General features: G+C 39.5%; 1 protein-coding gene across 1 annotated transcript in view; it reads right to left on the bottom strand.

The window, feature by feature from the left end:
- Nucleotides 1-729: 729 nt before the first annotated feature.
- LOC104262365 (vasoactive intestinal polypeptide receptor 1) overlaps nucleotides 730-25,849 on the bottom strand; it is a 28,512-nt gene continuing 3,392 nt past the window's right edge. Inside the window, exons 3-14 of the mRNA XM_059818772.1 lie at nucleotides 18,974-19,073; nucleotides 16,203-16,310; nucleotides 15,346-15,455; nucleotides 12,373-12,470; nucleotides 10,699-10,831; nucleotides 10,110-10,263; nucleotides 8,119-8,179; nucleotides 6,712-6,781; nucleotides 6,092-6,183; nucleotides 5,125-5,254; nucleotides 3,769-3,810; nucleotides 730-918 (exon numbers count right to left, since the gene is read on the bottom strand). Of these exons, the coding sequence (XP_059674755.1) occupies nucleotides 730-918; nucleotides 3,769-3,810; nucleotides 5,125-5,254; nucleotides 6,092-6,183; nucleotides 6,712-6,781; nucleotides 8,119-8,179; nucleotides 10,110-10,263; nucleotides 10,699-10,831; nucleotides 12,373-12,470; nucleotides 15,346-15,455; nucleotides 16,203-16,310; nucleotides 18,974-19,073 (1,287 nt within the window). The remainder of the gene's footprint in view (nucleotides 919-3,768; nucleotides 3,811-5,124; nucleotides 5,255-6,091; nucleotides 6,184-6,711; nucleotides 6,782-8,118; nucleotides 8,180-10,109; nucleotides 10,264-10,698; nucleotides 10,832-12,372; nucleotides 12,471-15,345; nucleotides 15,456-16,202; nucleotides 16,311-18,973; nucleotides 19,074-25,849) is intronic.

Genomic DNA, 25,849 nt, shown 5'->3' with positions numbered 1-25,849 from the left:
AGGTAGCCCAGCTGACATATTGCATTGGGTTTGCTCTACATTCTTCCTTCATACACACATAATCTACCTAATGTTTAGCCATTCCATATTTTCCCACAGACAGGAAAGGGCTTGGGGTCCTCTGGCCTAATTTAACCTCTCTGTTCAACAGGCAGGGAAGAAAAAACCCAAGCTGATAATGTAACTCGTTCTTTTTTTGTGTCACTCTTGAGACAGCTTGAGATTCCTTTTAAAGGAGGTTGCTGCTCCATAGGTAGTTGCTTATGAGGTTTCTGTGTGTAATTCCCATTACGTGGGCTCAAGTTGTCTCAAAACAACTAGTAAAACATCATTAATCATTATGGCAAACCTTTGCCACCACATAACTCTTTCAAATGAAGATTAGGAGTAGTGTTCCTGAAAACCATAAATTTTGGGAAACACTAATAAAGATGTGACTAACATGCTGGGCCTGGGAGAAATAAATGTAGTTCCTTTTTTTTTGGGGGGTAAAAAAAAAAACCTCAAGGTCTGGCTTTTCACAGGAAACCAAGTGGAATTTATATACTTAAGGAGGGCGAAAACCAGGGTTGTGAGACTGATCGGTACCTCGTAAGAAAAGCAGCTCACATTCAGGGCAAGAAATTTGCAGAAGGCCCTTGACACTATGGAAAACCATGAAGGTACCAAACTGGCCATCTTTTAAGTAGTATGTTACAATGTCACAGCAACTCATCCTGCTAGAAAAGCTCAGACCGAGGTTACACCATTCTGGTACACAGATGTTTTCCTGTTTGGACTGATTTTTTCAAGTAGTGATAACTGAGTGACATAGTTGACTGGGCTGTTTTCTCTGGACAAAGTCCCGTGTTTGTGTGTGAAGTTCAGGTATTCTTGATACTGCCATTTGCACAGTTGTTTCTTCAGTTCACTTTGAACCTATAGAAAAGGAATTTCAAAACAAAGAATCAGAAAATTAAGACTTAGTGAGAATTGAAGGTAACATATGCCAAAATATCTGCCTTACTACTTAGCCCAGAGGCACAAAGGCACCCAAATCAATCAGGATTAAGCCTTAACATATTTTTAGAACTTAAAATATGTCCCTATTCACTTTTCAATATAACCAGACTTAATTTCCAAAATTCAGAGCATGACAGGGAAGTTTTTGACTGCAGTTTCTTTGTTTATTGCTGTAGGTCTGTTTCATAAATATTTCTAACTTTTTGGATAATTTCTATTTTTCCTCACACTGAATCTTCTGTGCCTCCTTGCTGTGACCTGCTACGTACAATAAGGGTCTTTCTCCAGGCTTTCAGTTCACCCAGATTGAAATCCCTCACAAAGATCCCTTACTGACTCTGAAAGATACTGAATCAACTTGAATACAAATTACATTTGAGAGAGGTCTCAGGCATCCTCAAAAGCAATAGGCAAAACTGACTTTTTTAACCATCTGACGGACAACTAACATGTAGCTTGAACAATGCTGGAGATCACGGCCTGCTATTGACATTACTGGGTCCAGGGTGACGGGATAGCGGGAAAGTAGGCTCTGTTGCCCTACGTAAAGCAGCTCAAGCCGTAGCAGAGGGAGAGCAGGAAACACCCAGTCCTTGCCACTGTTCACGTGAGCAGTCTGCTCCTGCGGATTAATTGCTCGCTGTGCCCTGTTACATCTGTTCACGTTCAGCTTCATCTCCATCTGGTTCTCCTGCAAGAGGGGTGGCTCTCCTGAATGTCTACAAAGTAATTTACAAGTGCCATCCTAAACTAAGAAGATGTGTCAAATGCTTCTAACCACATAGCTGCATCTTCTTTGGCTGTCATTAGTACTGAAAAGCTATGACAGTGTTATAGTTGTAGCACCATTAGCATGAAACCACTCCAAATTAAATGCAGAAATAAAATATTAAATGAAACTATCAATTCTTACAGGGGATGAATGTACGGAAAAATATGATTTAAGTACTTTGAACTTAGGAATTCATCTAGCAATTCTGTTATCTAATCCTCTACTAGGTATAGGCTCTACAGTGACGTACAGAAAGGAGGGTAGGGCATGCAAAAATACACCTTGAACATCAGGATTCCCTGAAAGTCACTGGCAATATTTATCATTGAGGTGGCCCCTCTTCTGCCTTTATTCTCTCTGTTAACTACACAGACATGCCAGACCCTGTGTGCAACTTCAAGTATGGACAGAACATGCCCTCTGGAGCTTTCAAGACTCTAGTAAATAAAAGGGGGCTTCCTCCACCAACCCAGTACTCCAGTACTATCCCAGCAAGCTCGAGGCCCTTCAACACTCCTGTGTACCTTATTCCAAAAAACAAGACATACAATACCAGCCCTCAGTTTCATCCCATACAGATACCACCCTCTTTGACAGCAGCACAGTCTCTCATGTTGTTGCAGATACTTAAAACTGAAGAAACACACACACACAGAAAATCCTAATTATTTTTTATGATTGCAGGGAACCATAATGGATGCAGGAAGGATCCACTGCCAAGCTGTAACGAGTGGACAATCTGCTCCAGAAGCAGTTATCCCTAAGCAGCATGGACGCAAGCCAACCCATACCACTTAATCTTGGGGCCAGAGATCACTCTCTGCCTCTGCCTTTTTTAACACCTAGTAGACTTGTGTGGTGGGAGATAGAATATGCAAGCTATTTAAAGGCTCTTGGCAAGGAGTCTATGCAGACAGAAGGCAGACAGTAGAGCACTCTGTATTTACAGTTAGTCCTGAAGGCACTCTCTCAGAACAGCACTAGAATGGCCATTATAAATTGTTTTCCTAAGTAACAAATGTATTTTAGGCATCATTCATCCTTGGGTAGGATTAATTTCGCCCATGTTTAGCCATGTCTATGAGAAGTGTCCAGTCTAAGCTGGTGAGGAGACTGAGTCACTGTTACTGGGTCCTTCTTCAACCTACACAATTTTCTGAGCATGAGATGTGTTTTTACATTTTCTCATGGCTTTTGTTTCATTCTGCTCTTTTGGGGAAAGTGCAAGCAAATTTAGTTAGGTTTTAAAATGATAGGCTCTCTAAAATGTACTCCAGGGAATTTATCCAAATTCTAACAGTTATAAAAACAGGAAAGAAAGTGTTCGAACAAAATGAACTTAAAAGGCACAGGCTTGCCTGTAAAAGGGAAAGGGAAAGGGAAAGGGAAATGGAAAGGGAAAGGGAGAGGGAGAGGGAGAGGGAGAGGGAGAGGGAGAGGGAAAGGGAAAGGGAAAGGGAGAGGGAGAGGGAGAGGGAGAGGGAGAGGGAGAGGGAGAGGGAAAGGGAGAGGGAGAGGGAGAGGGAGAGGGAGAGGGAAAGGGAAAGGGAAAGGGAAAGGGAAAGGGAAAGGGAAAGGGAAAGGGAAAGGGAAAGGGAAAGGGAAAGGGAAAGGGAAAGGGAAAGGGAAAGGGAAAGGGAAGAAACTCACTAGGAGAAAATAAACCTAAAGAAAGTAAGGAGTGTTACAAGCTTTCCATTGAGACATCATCATGATAGCTATCAGACATAAAGCAGAAAAAAAGTCCCCTGACAGAAAAGTCACCAGCCATTTGTAAAGGGTTAATGCTTCAAAGCTTATTTTGTGCCCTTCTGTAAGAACTGTATGAATACAAATAAATCAACAAAAGTACAAAGGGAAAAAAAATATAGGGGTATTTCATGCTTTCAGGAACAGATCAAAGCACAGATCTGTGCTGGAAATAGGGAAAAAATTAAAAACAAGAGAGGGCCATGAGTTTAAAAGGTTCTGATAATCTTATGTACTTGCCTTACCTCTGCATTTGAGAAGCAATATAGAAGAGCGACAACAAAACCCTAGGACAGGGAGGGTAGGGAGAAAAGTCAACCATTAGGATTTAAAGCATAGAATCAAAGACATCAAGTTTCATTCAAAATTTGAGTAAGACAGCAAAAATACGTATTTTCCATTGTTCCATTGGAATTTGACTGATATAGCATTATTTATTGGGTTTTTCATAACAGGATTAAATTCCTAAATGGACTGGCAACGCTGTGTGTATATTATTGCCATTGTATGGAGACACTAAGGACTAACTTGCTGTTTACTGTATCCTACAAGTTCTTCCTCAGATAAGGTAGTAGGGACCTCTGTCTTGTTCTAGTCTATATTTACAGTCGTGAATAAACTGGGTGAGACCCTGTTCTTGCTTTACATCTTTATTACTAAACTATCTTCTTTCTCTCACAAGATGATGGCTGTGTACAACCTATTGGGAAAGGTCTTGGGTTCATATTCACCCAGAACTACAGTCAGGCATTGTTTGGGGGAGGTTAGTCAGCCGGGAGCCAAGCCATTTCACAGGCTGTGCTAGCACAGGCAAACCCTGGGCAGTGCTAGACTACATCTGTATTAGTAAACTGAACAAAGCACAGCCCTGAATGCTGCCCTTTGCTTCTCTATGTTGTTAAAATGTCAACAGGGTCCATGACACTGCTTTGGCTTAGGCCAGCAAGTATTTTCCCACAGTCTGGCCATGGTTAAGAGGTCAGTGTGGAAGAGGGATCATTCTCAACACATGTCAACGTCGACAAGCTGTTGTGGGCTACAGGGGAAAGGGGAAGGAAAAAGACCTCCACTATTTATTACAATGTGCACCATACCCAGGCCCTGGCCCTCTCAAATCCAAGATATGGTTCTGAACAGTGGTATAGCAAAACAAAAGAAACGAAGAGGTATTAATATGATGGATTCATTACTGCTAAAGAGTAAGGGCAGAACAGGTTGTTATACATTATCCTTACTTTTTCAATCCTCTTATCATCACCTTTATTATACGTGGAATTAGTTTCAATCAGTTCACCTTAATCCATAGACTGGTGTACATGGTACTCAGTGATTGTTATTCAATAAAGGTAGATCTATTTTTTTTTTGTGATTATTAATATGAAGCCTGAGTCAGAACTCAAAACTAGTGTGAGATTTCAAGTAATAAGATAAGGGAACAAACAACAGAAAGAGCTTGTGAAAGAGTAAGATGGAATGTGTGTGTTGAATTTAGACACATTATTAACACCTGCTCTGATAACCAACCTAAAATATAAAACTCCTGAGAATGTGGTGTTTCAGCCCAAGCCTCTTAGGACTGATAAACATTGTGTCCAGCTTACCTGAAAAGAACCCAAACCCAACTCAATATAAAGGCGAGCTTCCAGACCAGTGGTTTCTGGGAAGAATGCAAATACAATGTAGTGCACTCCAAAGAGGGGAATCAAGAGTAACGTGGATTTAGCAAGTCTCCTGTCAAAACCAAGAATTAAAGAACAATACAAGTTTTCTGGATTGACCTTTAAGGGTTCTTCTCCCTGCTATACATGCAAAAACAGGGGCACCAAACTAAGTACTCTGATCTACTCTTCTGAGACTAATCTCCATCATATGTAGGTATCCCCCATGTAAGTGTCACAATTTCCAAAACTGTCAGTGGAGATCTAATCATCACTGTCCATGGGACTTGATTCAGTTGATTAAACAGTGGTGTGAGAGCCACTGGTGATGTCCTAGGGTATTCTATTTGGCCTTCAGATCACTTCAGAAGGGCACAGGTTTACGCTAGGTCCTGCGCCATAACTAACAGCCATACCTACATATCTTAGGATGAGTCAAATAGCTCGCTAGAGTCTTCTGACTGCACTGATGAGATCCCCATTGATTGTGAAGGGGATCATAAACAGAAGGACTACGTTCAGTTACCAGAACATCAGCAACATGTTACTGTTCAAAGAAATAATTCAAAGTAAATTATCTGCATCTTTCTGTGTGTGGCCATTTGTGTGGAAAGGACTGGAAGCAAGACGGGTGCATTACTTAACATTTAATATTTACACTTTCAAGCTAGGTCCTGTTGGAGTTGTAATACTTTATATTTTCCTTTTCTTGTTGTGCCTAACACATCCACCCCACCCTCCTCCCCCTGAAGAAAAAGTATTTGGGATGAAAAGGAAAGTTTACCTTGTTATTTCTTCTGGGGATTTGTCTTTCTATTAGTAAGAAGTAGAACATTTTGTGCTCCTGCTGATAAAATGTCTCTTATAGCAGCTAGAACAGGCCGATATTAAGTGACCCAGAAATACTTACACAAAATGGCTTGAATGGCTCCCTCCTCCCTCTTGAGATTTCAATTTATGGATTAGAATTCTGATCACATTAATAAATATAATAAAGTTAATCTGAAAAGACAAGACAAAATCTTTAAACTTAGTACAAATCAGAACATATCTTCAGTTGATACAAACTAACTAAAAATCCCCAGTCATAGGAATTGCACTACTATAAACCAGCGTAGATCTGCTCTCAGATCACAGTAATAGCATTAGAAATAGCATTCATTTTTCCCACCAATATATAGTTATACATAAAGGTATGCTGAAAGTTATGTTGAATTAATATAAACCTACATATCTCAGCATCGTTTTATGTCTCCTTGTACTTGTCAGCACTTATCAGATCTTACATGGTCTAAATGGCCCCCCTTGTTCCCTTCATTGTTTATGACAGGGGTTATAACAGATACAGTCCTAAACAACATACTGTTTCCTACCTAAATTTAGACGGAATAAATGTGTGCATAATTTCCAGCTATTTGAGATTCAATACCATAGCATGTGTTATTGCTTTCCTCCCAGCTTACTGAAAGGAGACACTAACTTAGCTTTCGCATTTTAAAAGATACTCAGGACAAAATGAAAAAAACATACTAATACAGTTAGCACAATGGGGCCTTTGATGATCCATAGCACCACTCCATTTTCATCATCATCCCAACACCTGAAAACAAAACCAGTCATGTTATCTGTCACAGAATCACAGAATCACTAAGGTTGGAAAAGACCTGTAAGATCATCAAGTCCAACCATCAACCCAACACCACCATGCCCACTAAACCATGTCCCACAATGCCTTGTCCACACGTTCCTTGAACACCTCCAGTGATGGTGACTCCACCACTTCCCTGGGCAGCTTATTCCAGTGTCTCACCACAGTCCTATGTGAGCTTTTCACAACACATGAAAGTATTTCTGTCAGAGAATAGGAAAGTGATGGATGCTAAGTTTTATTCAAAGGCCTCTGCCAGTACTGATACCTCCCTAAAAGTTTCTGTGCAGCCCAATCTAAAGGAAGTTTGTTTGGTAAGAAGCAAGGCTTGAAGAACCAAAGTGAAGTCAAGAAATGTACATTTATATTTACAGGCTTCTTTCCTGCTCTTCTGTTGAAAAAGTGACTGGTTTACAAGGTACAGATCAGACACTAAACTACAGTGCATCCAGAAATGTAATCACTTTGGGGTCATGAGGAAAGTAGGCAAGAAAAATCCAGACCCCTCGTAAAGGTACCCTGAAGGGAGAGAACAGAGTGGGCTTTTAATCCTTATTTTGAGGCTCTGTGTGTATTTAACATCAAAAAGAGTCTAGTTTTAGCTCCTTCCAGCCAAGTGTTATACATGCTAGGTTATATCATGTTCCCTCTTCCTGAAAGAAGGAGAAAGGAAAAGAGGATGTGCCAAATGTGGTGGACTATAGAACTTACTGCTTCTACATCATTAATCTGAGTCCTGAGCAGGTAGGTGTAAAATAATATCTATCACCCACGTGAAATGACCTGAAGGTCTTCGGGGCAGCTTTTAGTAATCAATCATCTACTTTATACCAGGCTCCTATATTAAAAGAAAAAAATAAAATAAAATTTAAAAAAAGAATCAAAGAACTGAATGGGAGTGAAACAAGAAACTACTTATCAGGACATAACAATGTGTTTGTTTGGGAAGTACTTATTTGAAGAGATTAGAGTTAGTAATTTATGGCTGATTTTAAACAGAAACAGTGATTTTCTTAAAATATAATTATTTCAAGGACTGGGCATTAGGAAACTAAATTAAATTTCAATACTTAGTATGACATTTCCAGTTTTTATTACTCCATCAAAATCGGAAGACTAAAAATTATTTTCTCACTTACTTGCATATGAAGTTTAAAGGTTGGAAGCACAACTTTGGAACAAATTTTTTTTCTGATGTGTTTTTAATATCTATTTTTTTCCCTGACAGCAAATCAAAATATAATACAAAATAGGATGTCCTTGATTTCCTTACCCAAGCTCTGACTTACCCGGTATTTTGTCGATGGATTCTTGTGAGGATCCAAGCAAACATCACAGCAGTGGGAGCTCCTGGAAAAATCAACATGGAACACAATATAATTGTTTTGAATACTATGCCCCATGGAAACTTTATTACAAGAAGGTTCACAGTGCAGCAGGCTGGATGCACATTAAAGTTCAGACAATGGGCCAGACAATTTTAAGTAACTTTATGAAAGAAAGTAGCTTGCAGTTCAGGGAAAGAAAAAAAAGGAAAAAAAAAGATAGGAGAAGGAAATCAAAACAGAGGAGAATAGGGGGTGCTGTGGAACTACGTTTTCAAAAATAACAGCTAAGAATTACTTGAAGGTTTGGATATGAATTACGAGCACTTGTGAAGCTGGAGGAATCACTTATTTAGCTAGAGCTCTTTTATCTTGTGAATTGTGGCCAGCATACAACACTTTGTACACTAGCTGGAAGAGTTCACGTTTTTGTCCTGAGGAACCATCAACTGATTAGCATTCCATGAAAATTCAGCTAAATCCAGGAAATGGTGATTTCTAGCCTCACTTTGTCACTGCTTATTCTTCTACATTTATGACTGAATAATTATTTCTTTTTTTTTTTTTAAGCAGACCTATAAACTAACAATTGCTTTTGCTCTCCTTCTGTGGAATTGAATTTCCAAAGACTAGATGACTTTCAAAGCTGCCATAAAAGGGACTCTAATCTGAAGCAGGTGGCATTTTCACTGATCAATATGTAGAAATACAGGTAATATCTTTCTAAATATCATTTGAGATCTGTAGGAAAGGCCCAGAAGCTGTCTTTCCTAATTTTAGATGTTTGTTGAAGGCCTTTAAGCTGGGACTATATTCAGTTCAAGTTGTCTCTTTCATTAATGAAGAGAAAAATTTACATCCCTATCACCTAAGATCTGAGTTGCCCCGAGATGTCTCTCGCTTTCCATTGATTATAGGAAGAGATGAGGATTACTACATTATTAACTGAGATTTGTCCTTTGTTATTTCAATTTAGCTGTGATTAATCAAGGTCTAAGCATCTAGTTTCAGACAATCATAATTGGAATAGCTCCAAATCAACACCCACTTTATAAAATTCAGACTTTTTAAATTAATGACAGAAAAAAAACCCTGAGAATCTCAAGATGAAGGATAAATTACTATTTAATTCAGGAGAATTTTTATTTCACTCCTGAGCAGAAAATGCCAATGTAACCACTCAATTTGGGTGCCTCTATTTTAGAATAGCCAAGACAAGGTACGAGAATATCTGAGAGTCTCAATAAACAATTCTCTGCAGTGAAAGAAATTTTATGTATTACGGGCACATATTCTGCCAATCAGAGATAATTTTAATTGCTGTATAAACTCAAAAGATTCCTTAAAACCAGAAGGTCTGAAAAAAAATAGAATTCTTTGATTCCTAGGCCTAAACTCACATGATTTAAGATTAATCTATCTAAGTCTGCTTACTAAAAGCAAACTGTCAACTTAAAGTTAGCACCCAAACTTCTTTAGTCAGTGGAGAAAGGCAACATGTTCCAGGGTGTTATCCAGCCACATTACTCATCTTCTTGAGGACTGAATTAATCACCACCACAGCATGCATACCTCACTCTACTGACTGCGTGAGAAACCTGGAGAGATAGTTTAGATTAGATGGCCAAATTTTAAATTACTGTAGTTGCATGAAATAATTAATTCCAATCATAAAGATGAGTGCTGCAGTCTTTCGAGTAGGCGTATCGTAGTGCTTCTAGTAATCCATCCTATCCTCTCCTTCAAAGTTTTGAACAGTATAAATATCTAACAAGAAATAAGAAGAAAGACAATATAATGGTACGGTTTTGATGTAGTAGTGCTGGATGAAGGGGCAACTTTCATCAGAAAGGTGACACTTTTGATAGGCACTTTTTATCTCAGAACAAGTATTTTATCTACTTCTGAAAGCAAATGGAGATACTAAATAACAAAAAGAGGAAAAGAGTACTAACCCCAGCCAATAAATATGAACCACCATACATACTGCTTGTCCGAAACAAAGGTCAGCAAAAGCAGTGTTTGCAAGTATATCCCTTCTATAAGAAGCCAGAAGAAATTGGCTAAAATACTGAACTGGAAGAATGCCACAGCAGCCTTACAAGCAACCTGGAAATGCAGAAGAAGAAAAAACTATTAGGTCTACTCTCCATTGTGTCTGGTTTCTCTACAAGTATAGGCAAAATTCAATGTTACCACACAAGAATGAAGAAATTGTTACAAGATTTCAGTAGGTTTGGGTTTCCATCATTTCAACTGACTTTGCTTCAGTTTTTTGAGAGGGAAACATTGGCCCTCTCTTATAGATGAAATTCTTTATTGACAGAAATGGTTACAGCTTCATTAGAGTCAACAGACCCGTACCTTATATATCAAAGTTGAATGTAGCCATAGCACTTGGTCTTTGGGTTTGCGTAGTACTGTTTGTTTTAAGATTTCAGTTGCAGCAAACTAAAGAGAAATGGGATTAAGAAATCTCCATGTTCTCTTCAGGCAAAGAATTAAATGTTAAATCAAGGATAAGAGAGAGGGGAATTTTAATACCGTTGACATTAGGCAGTGGTCCATAGTTTCATCTGCAAACAAAACAGCATCTTTGGTGAAAACAGCAATTGCTCTCAGGATAAAGGAGACAAATAGGTGCATATGGATGTAATTCCTTGTACAGTGGAATTTTCTGACATGGAAAGAGAAAAAGAAAATTGTTCTTCAAGAGAAATTTCTCATGGTCTCATCAAAACTCAAACAGGAATACAGGGTGACTGCAGACAACTTCCAAACCAAACAAATGATCTGTCACTATTTGAAAGGGAGCTAGACATAAGGGAGCAGAGCAGTTATAATCTGTTTAAGCTAATAAAAGTGCTAGTATAATTGTCTTGATTCACCGCACTTTTAAAAGGGATGCCAGAAGCAGAGAGTAACTCTGGGACTCGGGCTGTATTACAATAATGCCTTTTAATTATTCTAAGTAGCATTTTTTGTTGAACAAGCTTGCAAAAGGCTCTTCAGCCCCTTTCTGGCCAGAGGAGAAGAGAGTATTGAATGGGTGTCAGTCGCATACTGTGGGATGGCTGCCAGAGAAATAGCTGCCTTACCCTAGACTCCATTAGTCTGATGAGGAGCAGCTGAGGGAACTGGGGTTCTTTAGCCTGGAAAAGAGAAGGCTGAGGGGAGACCTTATCACTCTCTACAGCTACCTGAAAGGAAGCTGTAGAGAGGTGGGTGTCCGTCTCTTTTCCCAAGTAACAAGCAATAGGATGAGAGGAAATGGCCTCAAGTTGTGCCGGGGGAGGTTTAAGTTGGATATTAGGAAAAATTTCTTCACCGAAAGGGTTGTCAAGCATTGGAAGGGGCTGCCCAGGGAGGTGGTTGAGTCACCACCCCTGGAAGTATTTAAAAGACATGTGGATGTGGCACTTAGGGACACTGTTTAGTGGTGGACTTGGCAGTGTTAGGTTAACGGTTGGCCTCGATGATCTTAAAGGTCTTTTCCAACCTAAATTATTCTATAATTCTGTTTCCCTAGATTGCCCTGACCACAGTTTTACCTTGACCTGAAGGAATGTCCTTCAAGGTTGGGACAAAGCAGCCTTTTGGTCCTGGCTCCCATTAAAAGTGATGTGACCTTTGAGACTGCCAATCCATTCCGGTTAGGAAACTGCTTCTGTGCTCTGCACTCCTGTCTGCAGGGTAAGTTAAGGCTTTTGTCCAAGTGCATTGGAACCAATCAAAACTGGGATCCATTTCCTCATATCCAACATCTTCAAACATGGCATTTAAATTTCTTTAGATCTCTTTTTATAGCTCCCAATTATGGAAGCAATGGTCATTCACAGAGGGAATGGACAGTGGAGAATTACTGCCTGTTCAGGGGCATGAGACACTCAGTTTCTGCAGAGTATGTTCTGCTATGCACTGGAGGAATAGTTATCTTATGTTAATAGTGAGAACAGGTTGGAGCTTTTCCACTGCATGGTGTCATTAAAGAGATTCAGACAGACTGCCCAGCCAGCTTTATTGTTTTAACATCTGCTGGGAAATGCTACAACATTAATAGAGAAGGACCCATTGCCATCAACAGTGCTATGTTTGCGAAGGATTTGAAAATAATAATAATAAAAAAATCCCACAAAACAAAAACACAGAGGGTTTGAGAGGAATTAGGATGAGACTGTCTTAAGACATCCTGAAAAAGAGACCATTTTTTTTTTTTACCTGAAGGCAGCAAAGACAATTAGAGCTGTAATGAGTGAAGTCACTGATGCTGCATAGCCAGCAGTGTAGACACGCCAAAATGCAGAATAATATGATTTCTATGAGAAAAAGAGAACACAGACCAATGCTGGTGGTTATGCAGCATGCATGCTGGTGTGCTTATTTCACTGAGATACATTTTCCCTTACTAGTCTGCCCCATCACCTATGCATTGCTTTGCGTGCTTTAGATCTCCTTCAGGTTTTTCCCTCCATTGCTAAACCACATTTTTTTCTTTTGAATCTTATTTAACCTTACATGAGACAGGTTTCACAGCCCACAGGCTTACCTGCAACAGTGACCCCTTTGAGCATGTTCAACAGGAAAATGTTAACTTGGTTAAGTAACTACATTTTTCCTATAGGTACATAAAGACTCTGGGGCACTGAAACCTGCTGATGGGCGATTTGTGAATCCGTCACTTTAGACCTGGGCCAGAGTTGATAAGTATTGCTTTTCATAAACAGCTATAGCTAAAAGAGACATAACACTTGCATTTTGCAGGTGAGGAAACTGAAACACTGTGAAACAGTCACATCGTATTGTGGAGGTAAGAAAGTTAAAGCCAAGAAAATAACCTCTCAGTCTTTAATTCTTTGGACAAAGAGTTCATTCAGTTGCCATACACTGTAACACTGTAAATTCTTTATAATTCACTTCTTTCTTTGTTTTGCATTCAAATATCCTATGTCCCAAGAAAAATAAAGCATGTTTACTTCCTTTTAGCTATGCTAATTTTATTCTGATTCACTACAAGATCACCTAATTATTCAAAATCCCAAGAAACTAAATTCTCTGAATCAAGGCAAATTTCCTCCTTGCAAATGCAATGGACACTTTGTTCTCTAATTGATCCAAACTCTGTTTATCCAAAAGGCAACAGTTCTAGGTTGAGACAACCGATTAGCAATTTTAAGTAGAACCATAAATAAATCATGCAACACTGACAACCTAGGAATCATACTGGTGTTTCTGAAATAGTCCTACTCTTTTATACAGTATTTTCAAAACACAAGTGAAAATTAGAAAATAAGTTCTTCAATTGAACAAAGAAGTATTTCAATGCTTTTTATTTGGTAAGGGTTTTAGCCACCCTACAAAACCAAATAAAAAGCATTGAAATACTTCATCGTAAGACCTCACTGCAGATACAAAACACAAAACAAATGTTTCTCTTAGAAGTGGGATTCTTCTTACTTAATTCCCTATGTTTACAATGGAGTAGAGCTTACTGATCTCATCTTCCTTTTACAGACTTTGTGGGTTTGACTGGAATAACAAACTAAACACAGCCGCAGCACGGACATGAGCTCTGCCCTGACATCTTCCATAATATTAAAATGTAAATGTAGTCCCTTGCTTGATTTCAGCCTAGGCCAGCTACAAACTATGCCTGGCTTAACACAAGCCAGGGACTGTTTGGAGAAAGCGACCCTGGAGAGTAAGAGATTTTAGCTCTGTGGGTGAGAGCCATGCCATGGCAGCTGGCCCCAGGGCTGGAGAACTGTGCTCCAGAATACATGCCACCTTATGAGTTTTACATCCCTTCTGAACTGTTTGCATGGTGTCTAGCATCCTTCCAGAAGTTTTTTAAGCATTTATCTTTCTAGCTTCCCCACAGTGTAAAGAAGTACAAAATTTCTTAGTTTACAGGTGGGGAATTGAGCTCCAGATATCTATACTGCCTGTTACAGCTATGCTTGAATTTCTAAGTTCCTGGAGCCAAATGACTGAAGCCAATAGTGTCTACACTTCCTGAAGATTCAGATACCTGAACTAGTACTCCTGTGCTTGAGCTTGCATGCCTGGAGAACCAGATGGTTTACTCCATATAACACCCAGAGTGTTAGTGATGAGAATCCTTCTCACCTTTCTGTGCCTTGCTTTGGCTTGTGACACATGACCTTCTTCCACTGTTGAGTCATGACTACACACTCACAATGAGCTATATGAGTTAGTCTTTTCTTTCGCAGATTTGAGGGAGTCCATTGCTTCTATCAAAATACCACAATAGGAGGAGGAGGCAGTGATGTACCCCATCTTGCGTTTGTGCAAGACTTATGAGTCTTGTCCAATACAGACTGGAGATGAGAGGATGGAGGCACCCCTATTCTCTCTTGCTGGAACTGTCCCATTTAGCAAAGGTCAAAACCCAAAGGCAGAGGCAGGGAGCACGTCTATGGTAATCAACAGCATTCAGTCACAAGGCAAACTTCACCACTGAGGACTATCACCACCAATGAAGTGTGAGGCATTCCTGTCCCGGGGCCAAGTACAATGGTGAGGAACATGGAAATTTAAATCATATGAAGATGTGGGTGGAAAAGAAATACTGCTGGAGCCTAATTCAGTAACATGGATGATTATCAGATAGGAAAACTAGAAGTTCATTTCCTACTCCACTGAATACCTAAGATAAAGTGTGGAAATACTCAATGGCATCCAGGTGTTCCCTCCTAAAGATGTGCATTGATCACCATGCTATAAAGTTATGGAATCTTTTTCTCTGACTCAAAGAAAATCTGGAAAAAATCAACAGAAAGTATCCAAAGGAATTTTCCCTGAAAAATTCCCCCAGACAGGTTGGTAGGGCTTCCCTGGGAGACGGGTGCATGATGAGGATTCAAATCACCTCTGTCAGAGAACCAAAGTCTTTGATAGACAGGACAAGTGAACTAATCATGAGTCTACTCATTAACACCAAGAGGAGACAATTAGATGGAGAGGAAAGTGCTACCTGCTACTCCTTTGCTTTATATTAAGCCGAATTTGTTAAACAGGCTCTAAATATACCTAAAAGGTTTCAGCTTAGCACCCAAAATGGGTAATTACTGAGTTCTGACAAGGCTCAGATGTGTGGGAGCATCCAACTACTCAGCGCACTTAAAAGAGGATGCTCTGAACATGTCCACAAACAAGAAATCAAAAACTCACCTGATCCTCAGGCCCTTTACTGGAACCTTCATCAAATCCACAGGCAATGGTGTATGGTGGGAATGGTTCTGACCAATATGCCTCTTGTGTACAGTTTCTCTGAAGGAAGCCTTTAATGGTAAAATATAACAGAGAATTAATGGGGGTGGGGGGGTGGGGTGTTCTTTAAGTTTTGACAAGAAACAGCAAATTTTTCTTCCTACTTCGATTCTTAAGTTAGGCACTTACAGGTCTAGTCATGTTCAGCAAGATTATCTATAAAGTCATAATATTCTATATATCTACCATTTGAAAAGTTGAGACAGATGTTCCCATTCATTTCAAGATGCAGTGGAACGTCTACATTTCATATAGAAAATTCATTCTGCAAATTCAATCTTTGCACAGGGGAAATCAAATTATGCAGTCTATCCTGCTTTTACAACATAAATCGTGCTTGTGGACAAAGTCCTGAGCCACCTCATGTAGCTTTGAAGTTAGATACAATTTTTGAACTTGGTCCTGCTCTGACTGCAGGATTGGACAAGATGATCTTTCTAACATTAATTATTCTATGACTTTATAAATCAGTGATTCTATGACATGCTTATATTCCTTTATAACCTTAGCAACGTAGTGCAATTACCCAATTTTTTTAGCGCACCATAGAGACTAGACAATTAGTGCAGAATAACACAAAACAGAATAGTGGCAGATATTGACCATAAGCCAAGATGTGTATCTGGATAATTACTCTTATGCCGGCTGACATAAAACAGCATTGTGAATCAGGAAGATATGAAAGTTACTGAGTCTTTAACTATTAGAATTTATTTTCAAAATATCCAGGGAGAAAAAGAATAGGAAAAAAGTCTTGCCATGGATATTGGTGATTTCTTCAAAAAATCTTGGACAGGGAACTTTAACGACTTCCCCAAAAGTGGCTCTGGGCCAGCAGGTCAGGCCATCCCAATCTCTGGCACATCCTGAAAAAGAAGTGCCTCTAAATAAAGAAACACACAGAGAACATCACACAGTTGTTCTTCCGTAATGAGATTGTCTGTGGCTTTCCCACTAATTCACATGTGTGAGGAAAAGCCACAACAGGACATGCAGCCCTGCAAATGAAGGATTGTATTGTTTTCCTCTTCTCCTTGAATGCATGGTCGCTCACACATGCACTTGACATTCCAGCTGGACCTTCCCCCACCTTACCTCATGAGAGAATGTACCTGAAATTCAAGCAGACACAATCTGAAAGTCAAATCAATTAGAGCTCTTTGTATTGTCAAAAAAAAAGTCACCAAAAATCAAAATATTGAATAATTACTAGCACTTGAGATTTCTCATTACTGGTTTCAGAGTCTAACTGAACAACAGCAGACTTAAGAGCTTTAGTCTCTTGATTCCATGCTGAAAGTCTCCCAATTTCACCTGACTTAAAGGAAATAAGGGCTGAAGTCCTGGTCTTAGGCAATCAATGGCATTTTTACAATCAAATTGAACAAGGATTAGATTAATCCCAAGCTAGAAGAACATCTCTCAGCATCATATCCAATAACCATCACCAGGAGTAGGTCTGACTGATTGTCATTCACAAGGTTCCTTAAACCAGAAGTTGCTAGCTTATGACACAGGGCATGTTACTAGTTATGAGTCCAATAAAAACGGTTTTCAGGAGTTACACTTAATCAGAGCTTTGTCATGGATGCATCACATTGAGTCTCAACCTGTGGTCACGCAGCGTCTGTTGGCAAGTAGGTGTGGGTGCAGCACAGAAAAATTATCAGCTTGTAAAGGTGCCTGAACCAATAAAAAAAGCACGGGGCTGTAACTGAAACTAATCTCTAGGTAGTCGTAAGGTGGATATAAAGCAGTGCATGAGTTTCATTTGGGAGGTGTTATTTTCTTTCACTGATTCTTTTCTGTTTCCTCTGTGACTGATGACAAGGCAAATCTAAAATTGTCAAGAGCTGAAATGTGGAAGCAATATTACTTGCCTGTAGCTGAGAGAAGTTACTCTCCGGTTTCCGAAAGGATAGTCCTGAGAATCTCCCGCAGCATCATCCTCATGTCACCCTTGGGAGGATGAAATTCCTGGTATCCCCAGTTTGCCAGATGGCAAAATAGAAGCCCTCATTCATTATCTCTAATTTTAATTATCTGAAATATGTTACCTAATCTTAGCTATGTTCCCTCTGTAATCAGTAGAAAGAGACAGGGACTTCCAGTGCATGATTCATCCCATATATTGGTGGCTCCTTTCTGAGGACAGAATGAATCACTCGCTGCAAATACCTAGGTCTCTCTGATGATTATAGCCTAAACTAGGCTGCTAATTTTCAAATTAATAAAGTCAGGTAATATGACATGCAGTGGCCCACACACTTAGACTTAGGGACTTAAAGGGTCCCCCTTAGAAGGACTATAGTACCTTTGAGGAGCTCGGTCTAAAAATCTATCATATTTAGCAATGTGGGGTTAAAAACAAGAATCAGGTGACCTTATGTGGGAGTGGAACCGGTATGTTTTAAATCTTAGATCTGGCTTCATTTCCAGTGACTTCTACAGTTTATATCAGAGAAACCGCTGAGTGTAGAGGCAGCAGGAGCAGGGAGGTGATCGTGCCCCTGTACTCAGCGCTGGTGAGGCCGCACCTCGAATGCTGTGTTCAGGTTTGGGCCCCTCACTCCAAGAAGGACATTGAGGTGCTGGAATGTGTCCAGAGAAGGGCGACGAAGCTGGTGAGGGGTCTGGAGCACAAGTCTTATGAGGAGCGGCTGAGGGAACTGGGGTTGTTCAGTCTGGAGAAGAGGAGGCTGAGGGGAGACCTCATCGCTCTCTACAATTACCTGAAAGGGGGTTGCAGAGAGGTGGGTGTTGGTCTCTTCTCCCAAGTGACTAGCGACAGGACAAGAGGAAATGGCCTCAAGTTGCACCAGGGGAGGTTCAGGCTGGATATTAGGAAAAATTTTCTTTACAGAGAGAGTGGTGAAGCACTGGAACAGGCTGCCCAAGGAAGTGGTGGAGTCACCATCACTGGAGGTGTTCAAAAAATGTCTAGACATGGCATTGTGGGACATGGTTTAGTGGGCATGGTGGTGTTGGGTTGATGGTTGGACTTGGTGATCTTACAGGTCTTTTCCAACCTTAGTGATTCTGTGATTCTTTGGAGTTTTGGATATAAGTTAAGAACACACCAAATACTTTAGCAATGTAAGACATTCCAAGTCGGGTTTTCCTGCCCTAAGTAAACATCTAAACTTGTCAGGGTCTGAACTAATCATCTTAGTCTCATTTGTAGTTAGTAAAGAGAAATACAACTCCAGAGAATGATTCATCTCATCCTAAAGTAAGCACCTAAACCAGAGACTATGGAATGTATTCTAGGGACACCCATCTTTCTCCATTTACTTTAAGGGAATCTAAGAAGACAAGTCCTGGCTTAGATATTGAGATTTTAAAGATGTCTAAAATCAGATGATGTAAAGCCCCAGCCTATAAAAGGCGAAGCACTTCAAGCTATTATGAAACTAAATAAAAATAGGAATCAAATCTTGATTCAGGAGAAAGAATGGTGTCTTCATGATGTGCCCCTGAAGTAATACAAGAGGTATTCATATCAGAGCTTGACAATCACGATCATTACCTTTAAGATCAGCTGAAACAGATTCATTCTTCTCTAAGCAGAGAGCCTCTTCTTTCACCACCTGCTGGAATATCTTGCATTCTGGATGGATTCCCTCAACCTTGGTGAGAGAAAGACAAAACAAACCAGGAAGTTTTGTGATTATAGGAATGAGAACATCCAGGTTTCTTTCCAGTTTGTACCTCATGGCTGATACTTTTTGGGTCCAAGAATGTGAAAATTCCAGCTGAAGATTTTTCTGCAAGTAAGACATGTAAATGGCAGAAGGACAAAGATAAAAGCAGGCTGTGATTTCATATGTTTACCAATTTGTGTACACATCTGGATATGCATACTCATACGGATTCTTCTGTGCGTCATAATAGTCAAGCACATGTAGCACCTCTTCTCCAATCTGGACATTTATACCACCTCTCCTTGACACCTATGTTTTTCACAAAACTTGAATGGATTTCACAATTTTTGGATCTCCACCTCTTTGTCAACTGACCAAAATTGGATGAATCCATCAGCTATGGGAATATTCAGACTGAGTCCCCCCCACATACATGCAGTTTGACCATATACATATTTCTTCCCCTTGAAACAAATAAGAATGAATAAATTTATTTAAATATACATGTTGGGGGGTTTTTTTAGTTAATTATTTCAGGCATTCAGAAGTACCTATTGGCACAATATTCACATTTTGATTCTTGGGAGCTCCCAAGAATCAAGTCTTCTTTATTGGAGGAATTAGCCCTAAGTGTGACAACAAAGTCTTAATTACTCTTCAGGAGGGCGTGCTTACTCCGCTTTGATGCTGATACTAACAGAATGGGCTCCTGGTCTTCTTTGGGATCTTGAGATTATAGTGCCATACAAATCACCCTATTGAGAGAGCACAGTGTAAGCTCTTCCCTTCTGAATGCAGTTGGTATAATTATAAAAATAGAAGCAATAAATAGGAGCAGAAGTTTTATGTCCATTTGGGCTTAAATAAGAAATACTGAAGCCCAAGAATTTACAGAAATTAGAAAAATGTTAGTCTTGGCTATAGTTTAATCTGATTACAAAATTTTATCAACATATTATCTGAGGATGCTCCACACTTGTTAGACAGAGGCACTGTTTCCATTTTACCAGATGAAGAAATAAAAAAAAAATAATTACTTGTTTTGAGAGCTTAAGGAATGATATTTATCTCACAGGTTAAGACACCTACATTTAAACAGCTAAATGGATTTCTAGACATCAGTTGTTGAATATGGTCTAGATTCACCTTCTTAAGCACAGATAATTAGTGTCATTTAGATGCTGTCATGTATTTTGCTTGGCCTCCATCTCCCACTCCAGAAAGTTTCATGTCCCCTGTAGTCCTGCATCACATCTGCTGTGACTGTGAAGATGTTCTTAATACCCTAGAACATCCCAAAATGATCGCTTCTGGAGAGGCAACTAAATTCTGAGAAAGTATCTACAATGACAGTGCCTACATGTGACCTTGTTATCTGAGCTTCTTTTGCAGTCTATGAAAATTTAAAGGATACTTCACTCACCCAGGAATGGTTAGTGCTGTTTGGGATGCTATAGGATATCTCAGCCCTCTTGTGTAGATTCTGCATTAATTTTTCCAGCCCTATGTAAAAATCTTAAGCACATTATTTGATGTCTCAAATAATTCTACTCACCCATGTTCAGGTAACTGAGTTAAACCCAGAATCAATAGAGTCAACAGAGTCAAAATAGTGTAGAAAGCGACTGAACTGTATTCAGACAACTGAATACTGCACCAAAGCCTCCATTGGGATATTTGGATCTCCAAGACATAGGGAGTCCTACATGGAATAGAGCAGAGGGTTTGCTCCTTTGCAAGCTATGCTATTCAAGGCAAAGCCAGAGGCTCAGGGGGTAGTGATTTTAACGGAAATGATGGATTGAAGGCTTTCTGAGACATTTCTGAGGAAGACTGTAGGCCATGCTAAACCTCTAATGACTTTGAAAACACAGTACAGATGAAAGCATCACTGCTATATTGCCTTTTCAGTCTCAGGAAGTTGATTTATTGGCCTTCAGAATGTTTTCAGTGAGCGGTGCAACCAGGACTTCTTTTAGCCTCCATAGAAACTTTACTGGAAGTCATGTAGACTATTACATCTTAGCAATGATATTTGCCTAGGGGAAAAAAAAATAGAACACAATTTTATCTTTAAAAACCTTTAAAAATTCTGCCTACATTTGGGTTTTAAAGTAGCATAGACAGGCTGCTTTTAATTATGAGGCCCTAGAGATGGTTCATGCATCCTAATATTAGAACAGAAAAAGGATTAAGGACACTGTTTGAAAAGAAAATTAAGACACGGCTTTTTTCATGCATTATATTCCTCCAGTGGGTAATTCAAAATGCATTTTATAAATCAGCATGAGTGACTCTTAAAATAGTACTTCTTGCTGTTCAACTATAGTAACACAATTCCGAAATGCAATTTTTCAGGTATTAATAGGTTCCCTCCTCATCGCTTTATCTTTTAACATACATTTCACTTTGCATTTGGCCTACATAACAAAAAAATTATTTGAGTAGTAGTAACAAAATGATTGCTACATAAATCTCTCACTTTTTCAGTTTATAAAGATGAATTCAGCTGGATAGGAAAGAAGTAATTTCTTCACTTTCTGGAATTTCTGGACTCTGTTATTGCTGAGAAACTTTGTATTTGGAATATTCTTCGGCTTCAAGTTTAAAAGTCAAGACAACTTGACATGATGCTATACAACTTACCATCTATACTGTGTCCTCTGGCAAAAGGCTTGAAAGCAATGGCTAGTCATAACCCAAAAGTAAATCAAAACCATGAAAGGAGATTTGAAATGTCTTTGAGAAACAAGCACTTGGGAGAGTTGAGTTAACTCAACTCCCTCCTCATGCCAGAGGTGCTGGGAATGGTGGAAACAGACACGTACTTAGTTATGAAAAGTTTCAGAGAAGGAAGGGTTATCTTTATCCAAAAGCCAACTTAAGCAACACATGCAGCAGATGCAGGTGGAACATAAATGAGAGACTAAGCAGCTGAGCTCTCCCAAATGGTACGTTGAACATTGAATATGTGTGCCAGACTGCCTGCTGCTCGAAGCAGGCTGCATGTCCTTTTTTTCTCTCCTTTGGTAAATCTCCACCTGTTGAACCAGACCCTCAGTCACCATAATTCAGCAGAACTGCACTGAAATCAGTGGAGTGCTCTTCCTTTACAGTGGCTGGGGAAGCCCATACCCTACCCGCAGGGAAGTTGTTCTGCGTTGGTTTTACACATGACAGAGGAGTTGCCGTAACAGATCAGATCCCTAGATCATGTACTCCAGACTCCTGCCTCTGAAAGCAGTGATGACTCAACAGAAAACATGATTTTACAATTTCTTCTAGGAATCCTGACCTACTGCTGGTGATACTCACCAATGGTGAGATTGTAGTCAACCACACTACCACCGATAGCGAAGCAATTAATCAGCGTGCTCACATTTTGTTTTCTTCTGGGTTACTGGATTTGGGCTGGGGGTGGCTATAGGCACCAGAGCCCAGAGTTTTTGTTATAGGCCAGTGCATAGGTTAAATATTACTGACACTTCAGTGTTCAAAAATCAACATCAAGTGCAACTGCAGATGTAACCTACAGATGATCCCGTAAGAAGCAAAAATGAGGCTGGTGTTAACTAATAATCTTGTAGACTTACTGGAAATAATCCCACTGTGACAAAAAAAAAAAAGAAAAAAAAAAAAAGAAAAGATGACACATATACAAGAAATTCAGAACAGTGATGATGCTTCAATTTGTTGGTTTTCCTCAGGCTTTAAGAAAAAGAAAGACATTAAACCATTTTATAGTTAAAGAAAAGCCTTCTGGGCAGAACATTACTTGTGATTTCTTGGGTATGGCTTACTTATTTTTTGTTATTAATCTCACAGTGCCTTGAGAGAAAAGTGCATGTTGTTGCTCTAATCTGCCTACAATGGTTAGCTGATGGGGCTTTCTAGAAAGCAGGGGCTCTGCATTTGTTGCAGGGACATAGTGCAATTTGGGAGGCATCTGCTGTAATGACTGAGCTCTTGTAGGAAAAGACAAAACAAAACTGAGGTATCTGAGTCAGGGGTGTCCAATCTGACACAGTCTTCCATGCCACAGTAATAACTAAGAGGCTGATTTAAGATGCTACTTCTTGGATCAACATTTCCTAGTAGCTAGGCAGTAACCTGGCATGAACCTTACTGAAAATCACAGTGGGGTGCCTTCACCCCAAGGCTTATACAGAAAACTTAGAGGTTTCATGCAGTGTTGTAGACAGCACTCAAGGAACAGGGTTTTGCATTGCTGAGAATCACAACACAAAGACCTTTTTGCTGGCTTGAACATTAGTGACCAGCCAAAATTCACAGGGGCATCTTAACTCTTAAGTCCTAACCACTGAAACAATCTTGCCTGGAACAAAGCAATCACATAGTGAACATTAAAAAGCTACCTATGACAGGCGTGGGCATGCTGAAAACCTGAGACAGTTTGGAGAGCCAGACTTTGGGCTTGCACTTACTTTTGGACTTCCTTTTCTTAACATCTGTAAGGTTATTGCATTGAAACCTTAAGCGACGTACTCACTGATAGTAAGTATAACATTGTTTTGTATTTCCTCTGTGACATGACAGTTTATTTATTTGCCCAAATCTGAACAGAAAAATCAATCTAATGGCACTTTGGGCTTTGATTTGTTCATGTTGGACATCAGACTTAGCAAGCACTGGGAAGAGAGTTTTTCTAGCAAGATCTTCATGCCATACTTAGTGCAACTTAGTTAAAAGCAATCTTTCCTGAGAGCCCATCCAAAGATGGTGCCCCTAGGCTGTTGTGGTGGTAGAAAAATGGTAATTTAGATGTCACATAAAAGACAGATCTTCACTCATTAAGAAGTCCATTAGCACACTTGGGGAAAGTAGGGACATTTTCTACGCTCTCTGAAAACAAGGGAAGTGCTTCAAAGCTGGGCACCAAATACATTAGTCACTTTTGAAAAAGCAATTCAATGGGATCAAACAGCCAGAAATAAATTAGTCTTTTCAAAAATTAATAAAAAATCAAAGAAATGGCTGAATTCATTGGCAAGATGGGAAGGTTTCAAGAACTTGAAGGGTCTTTCCAGTGATCTGGTTTAGTTTCCAATGCAGTGCAATCCTGAAACCTTCACGAATAGGTTCTGCGTCAAGTGCATAAATCATTTACTAAGAATATTCATCACTGTTCTTTTTGCCTCTGTCTCTATAGCTTGCATTCATGTCTCAGATCTCATCTCAGATCTCCTCTGAAATCATCTCTGTACTCCCTCTTCTCCCTGTCTCTGCTTCTCCTGATTCTTAAATATTTTAGCTTTCCCTTATGCAAAGCCAGAGTTGTCTGCCATTTGCGTCACACACACTGACTCCCAGCTTGGAGTATTAAAACTCACCTGGTATTTTAGGGTACAGAAAGGCACAGCAAAGACATTCAAAACTCCTCCATCCTCTGCCCATCTTTAACTGTGCAATGAAGTGTTCAGTCAGTCCTGAAAGTTGGCCAATGATGCCAAAGACACAGTCTGGAGAACCAGGATGTGTTCTGAAATGCATACATTTTTTTCAACTGAAATTTTGATGAACAGGAAAGTCTTATAGGATGGAAGGAGGCTCAAGAAAAATGTTGAACAAGTCAAATAACTGAAGAAGACAAAGAAATCCTCAGCCTTTTTCATAAACTTCCCAGACTGTTGAATGTATTTCATCGAAGTCTTCCGTAAGATCTGTCTCTTTCCATCTGTTTAACCCCTTTCTCAAAAAGCCAAACGCTATTTAGAAAGCTTCGAGACTGGGAAGTACAGGTCCCTGAAGGCAGGGCCAGTTTTCACATGTGCTTTGAAAGGAGCCGGGACCAGCCTCGAGCTCCACAAGCCCTTCTCCATTTCAGTGCAACTATATTCACAATCACCACGCTAAGGATCTTCCTATCCACTGTGGCCTGTAAGTAGTTCTGGGATATTTGTAATGTAATATATGTAGCATCATGTTCTGTCAGAAAACTACAAGAAACTATAAAAAATAACCAAAGATTTATTACATAGCAAAAAAGTCCACTGCTTAAATGCGCTTGTAAATATAGAAGAGAATCCACTTTGTTTCTACCATATCCAAGCCATGTTTACCACTCTTGATTTTGACTGACTGGAAAGCATGAGGTCACCACAGCAGTGACATGACTCCAGTCACCAGCAACATATTTAGTTATCATAGAAAGTCCTGCTCTCAATTTGCAAGCTCTGACACGGTCTTGATCCCAGAAGCTTTCAACCCCAAATGTAAGGACCTATTTCCAATCTTTCTCTTCAGCCAGTTAAATAGATTATTTCAGGAGTCTTTTTCACTGAAAATGACTACCTAGAGGACATTTTCAGTGTTTGTTTTCTCTTTCTAACTCGATTACCTATGGAACAAGAGAAGCTGAGACACTGATTGCCTTACAGTCATTTAGAGGAATATCGTTTCAAGATTGTTTTTAAGACATTGGAGTAATGCTTGAATGCTCCTCTGTGTATTGGATTGTAGTTATCTGATTGTATTTAACTGCATAGCCTTATACAGAACAGTACTTGCTATACATACATGTCCATATATATCAATATATATATTTACTCATAGGTATTCTATATGTGACAATGCAGCCATACTAATTTATTTTGATTATAAACCCTACGTAATTAGTATTATCTTGAGAAAAATGAAAATTAATTTATGACCTCTATGCTAAATCACAGAATCACACAGAATCACAGAATCCCTAAGGTTGGAAAAGACCTGTAAGATCATCAAGTCCAACCATCAACCAA

Source organism: Gavia stellata, chromosome 6 (assembly GCF_030936135.1).
Source record: "Gavia stellata isolate bGavSte3 chromosome 6, bGavSte3.hap2, whole genome shotgun sequence".
Classification (NCBI taxonomy): Eukaryota; Metazoa; Chordata; class Aves; order Gaviiformes; family Gaviidae; genus Gavia; species Gavia stellata.
The sequence above is the reverse complement of the archived record's forward strand: the minus strand, read 5'-3'. Positions and strand labels throughout refer to the sequence as shown.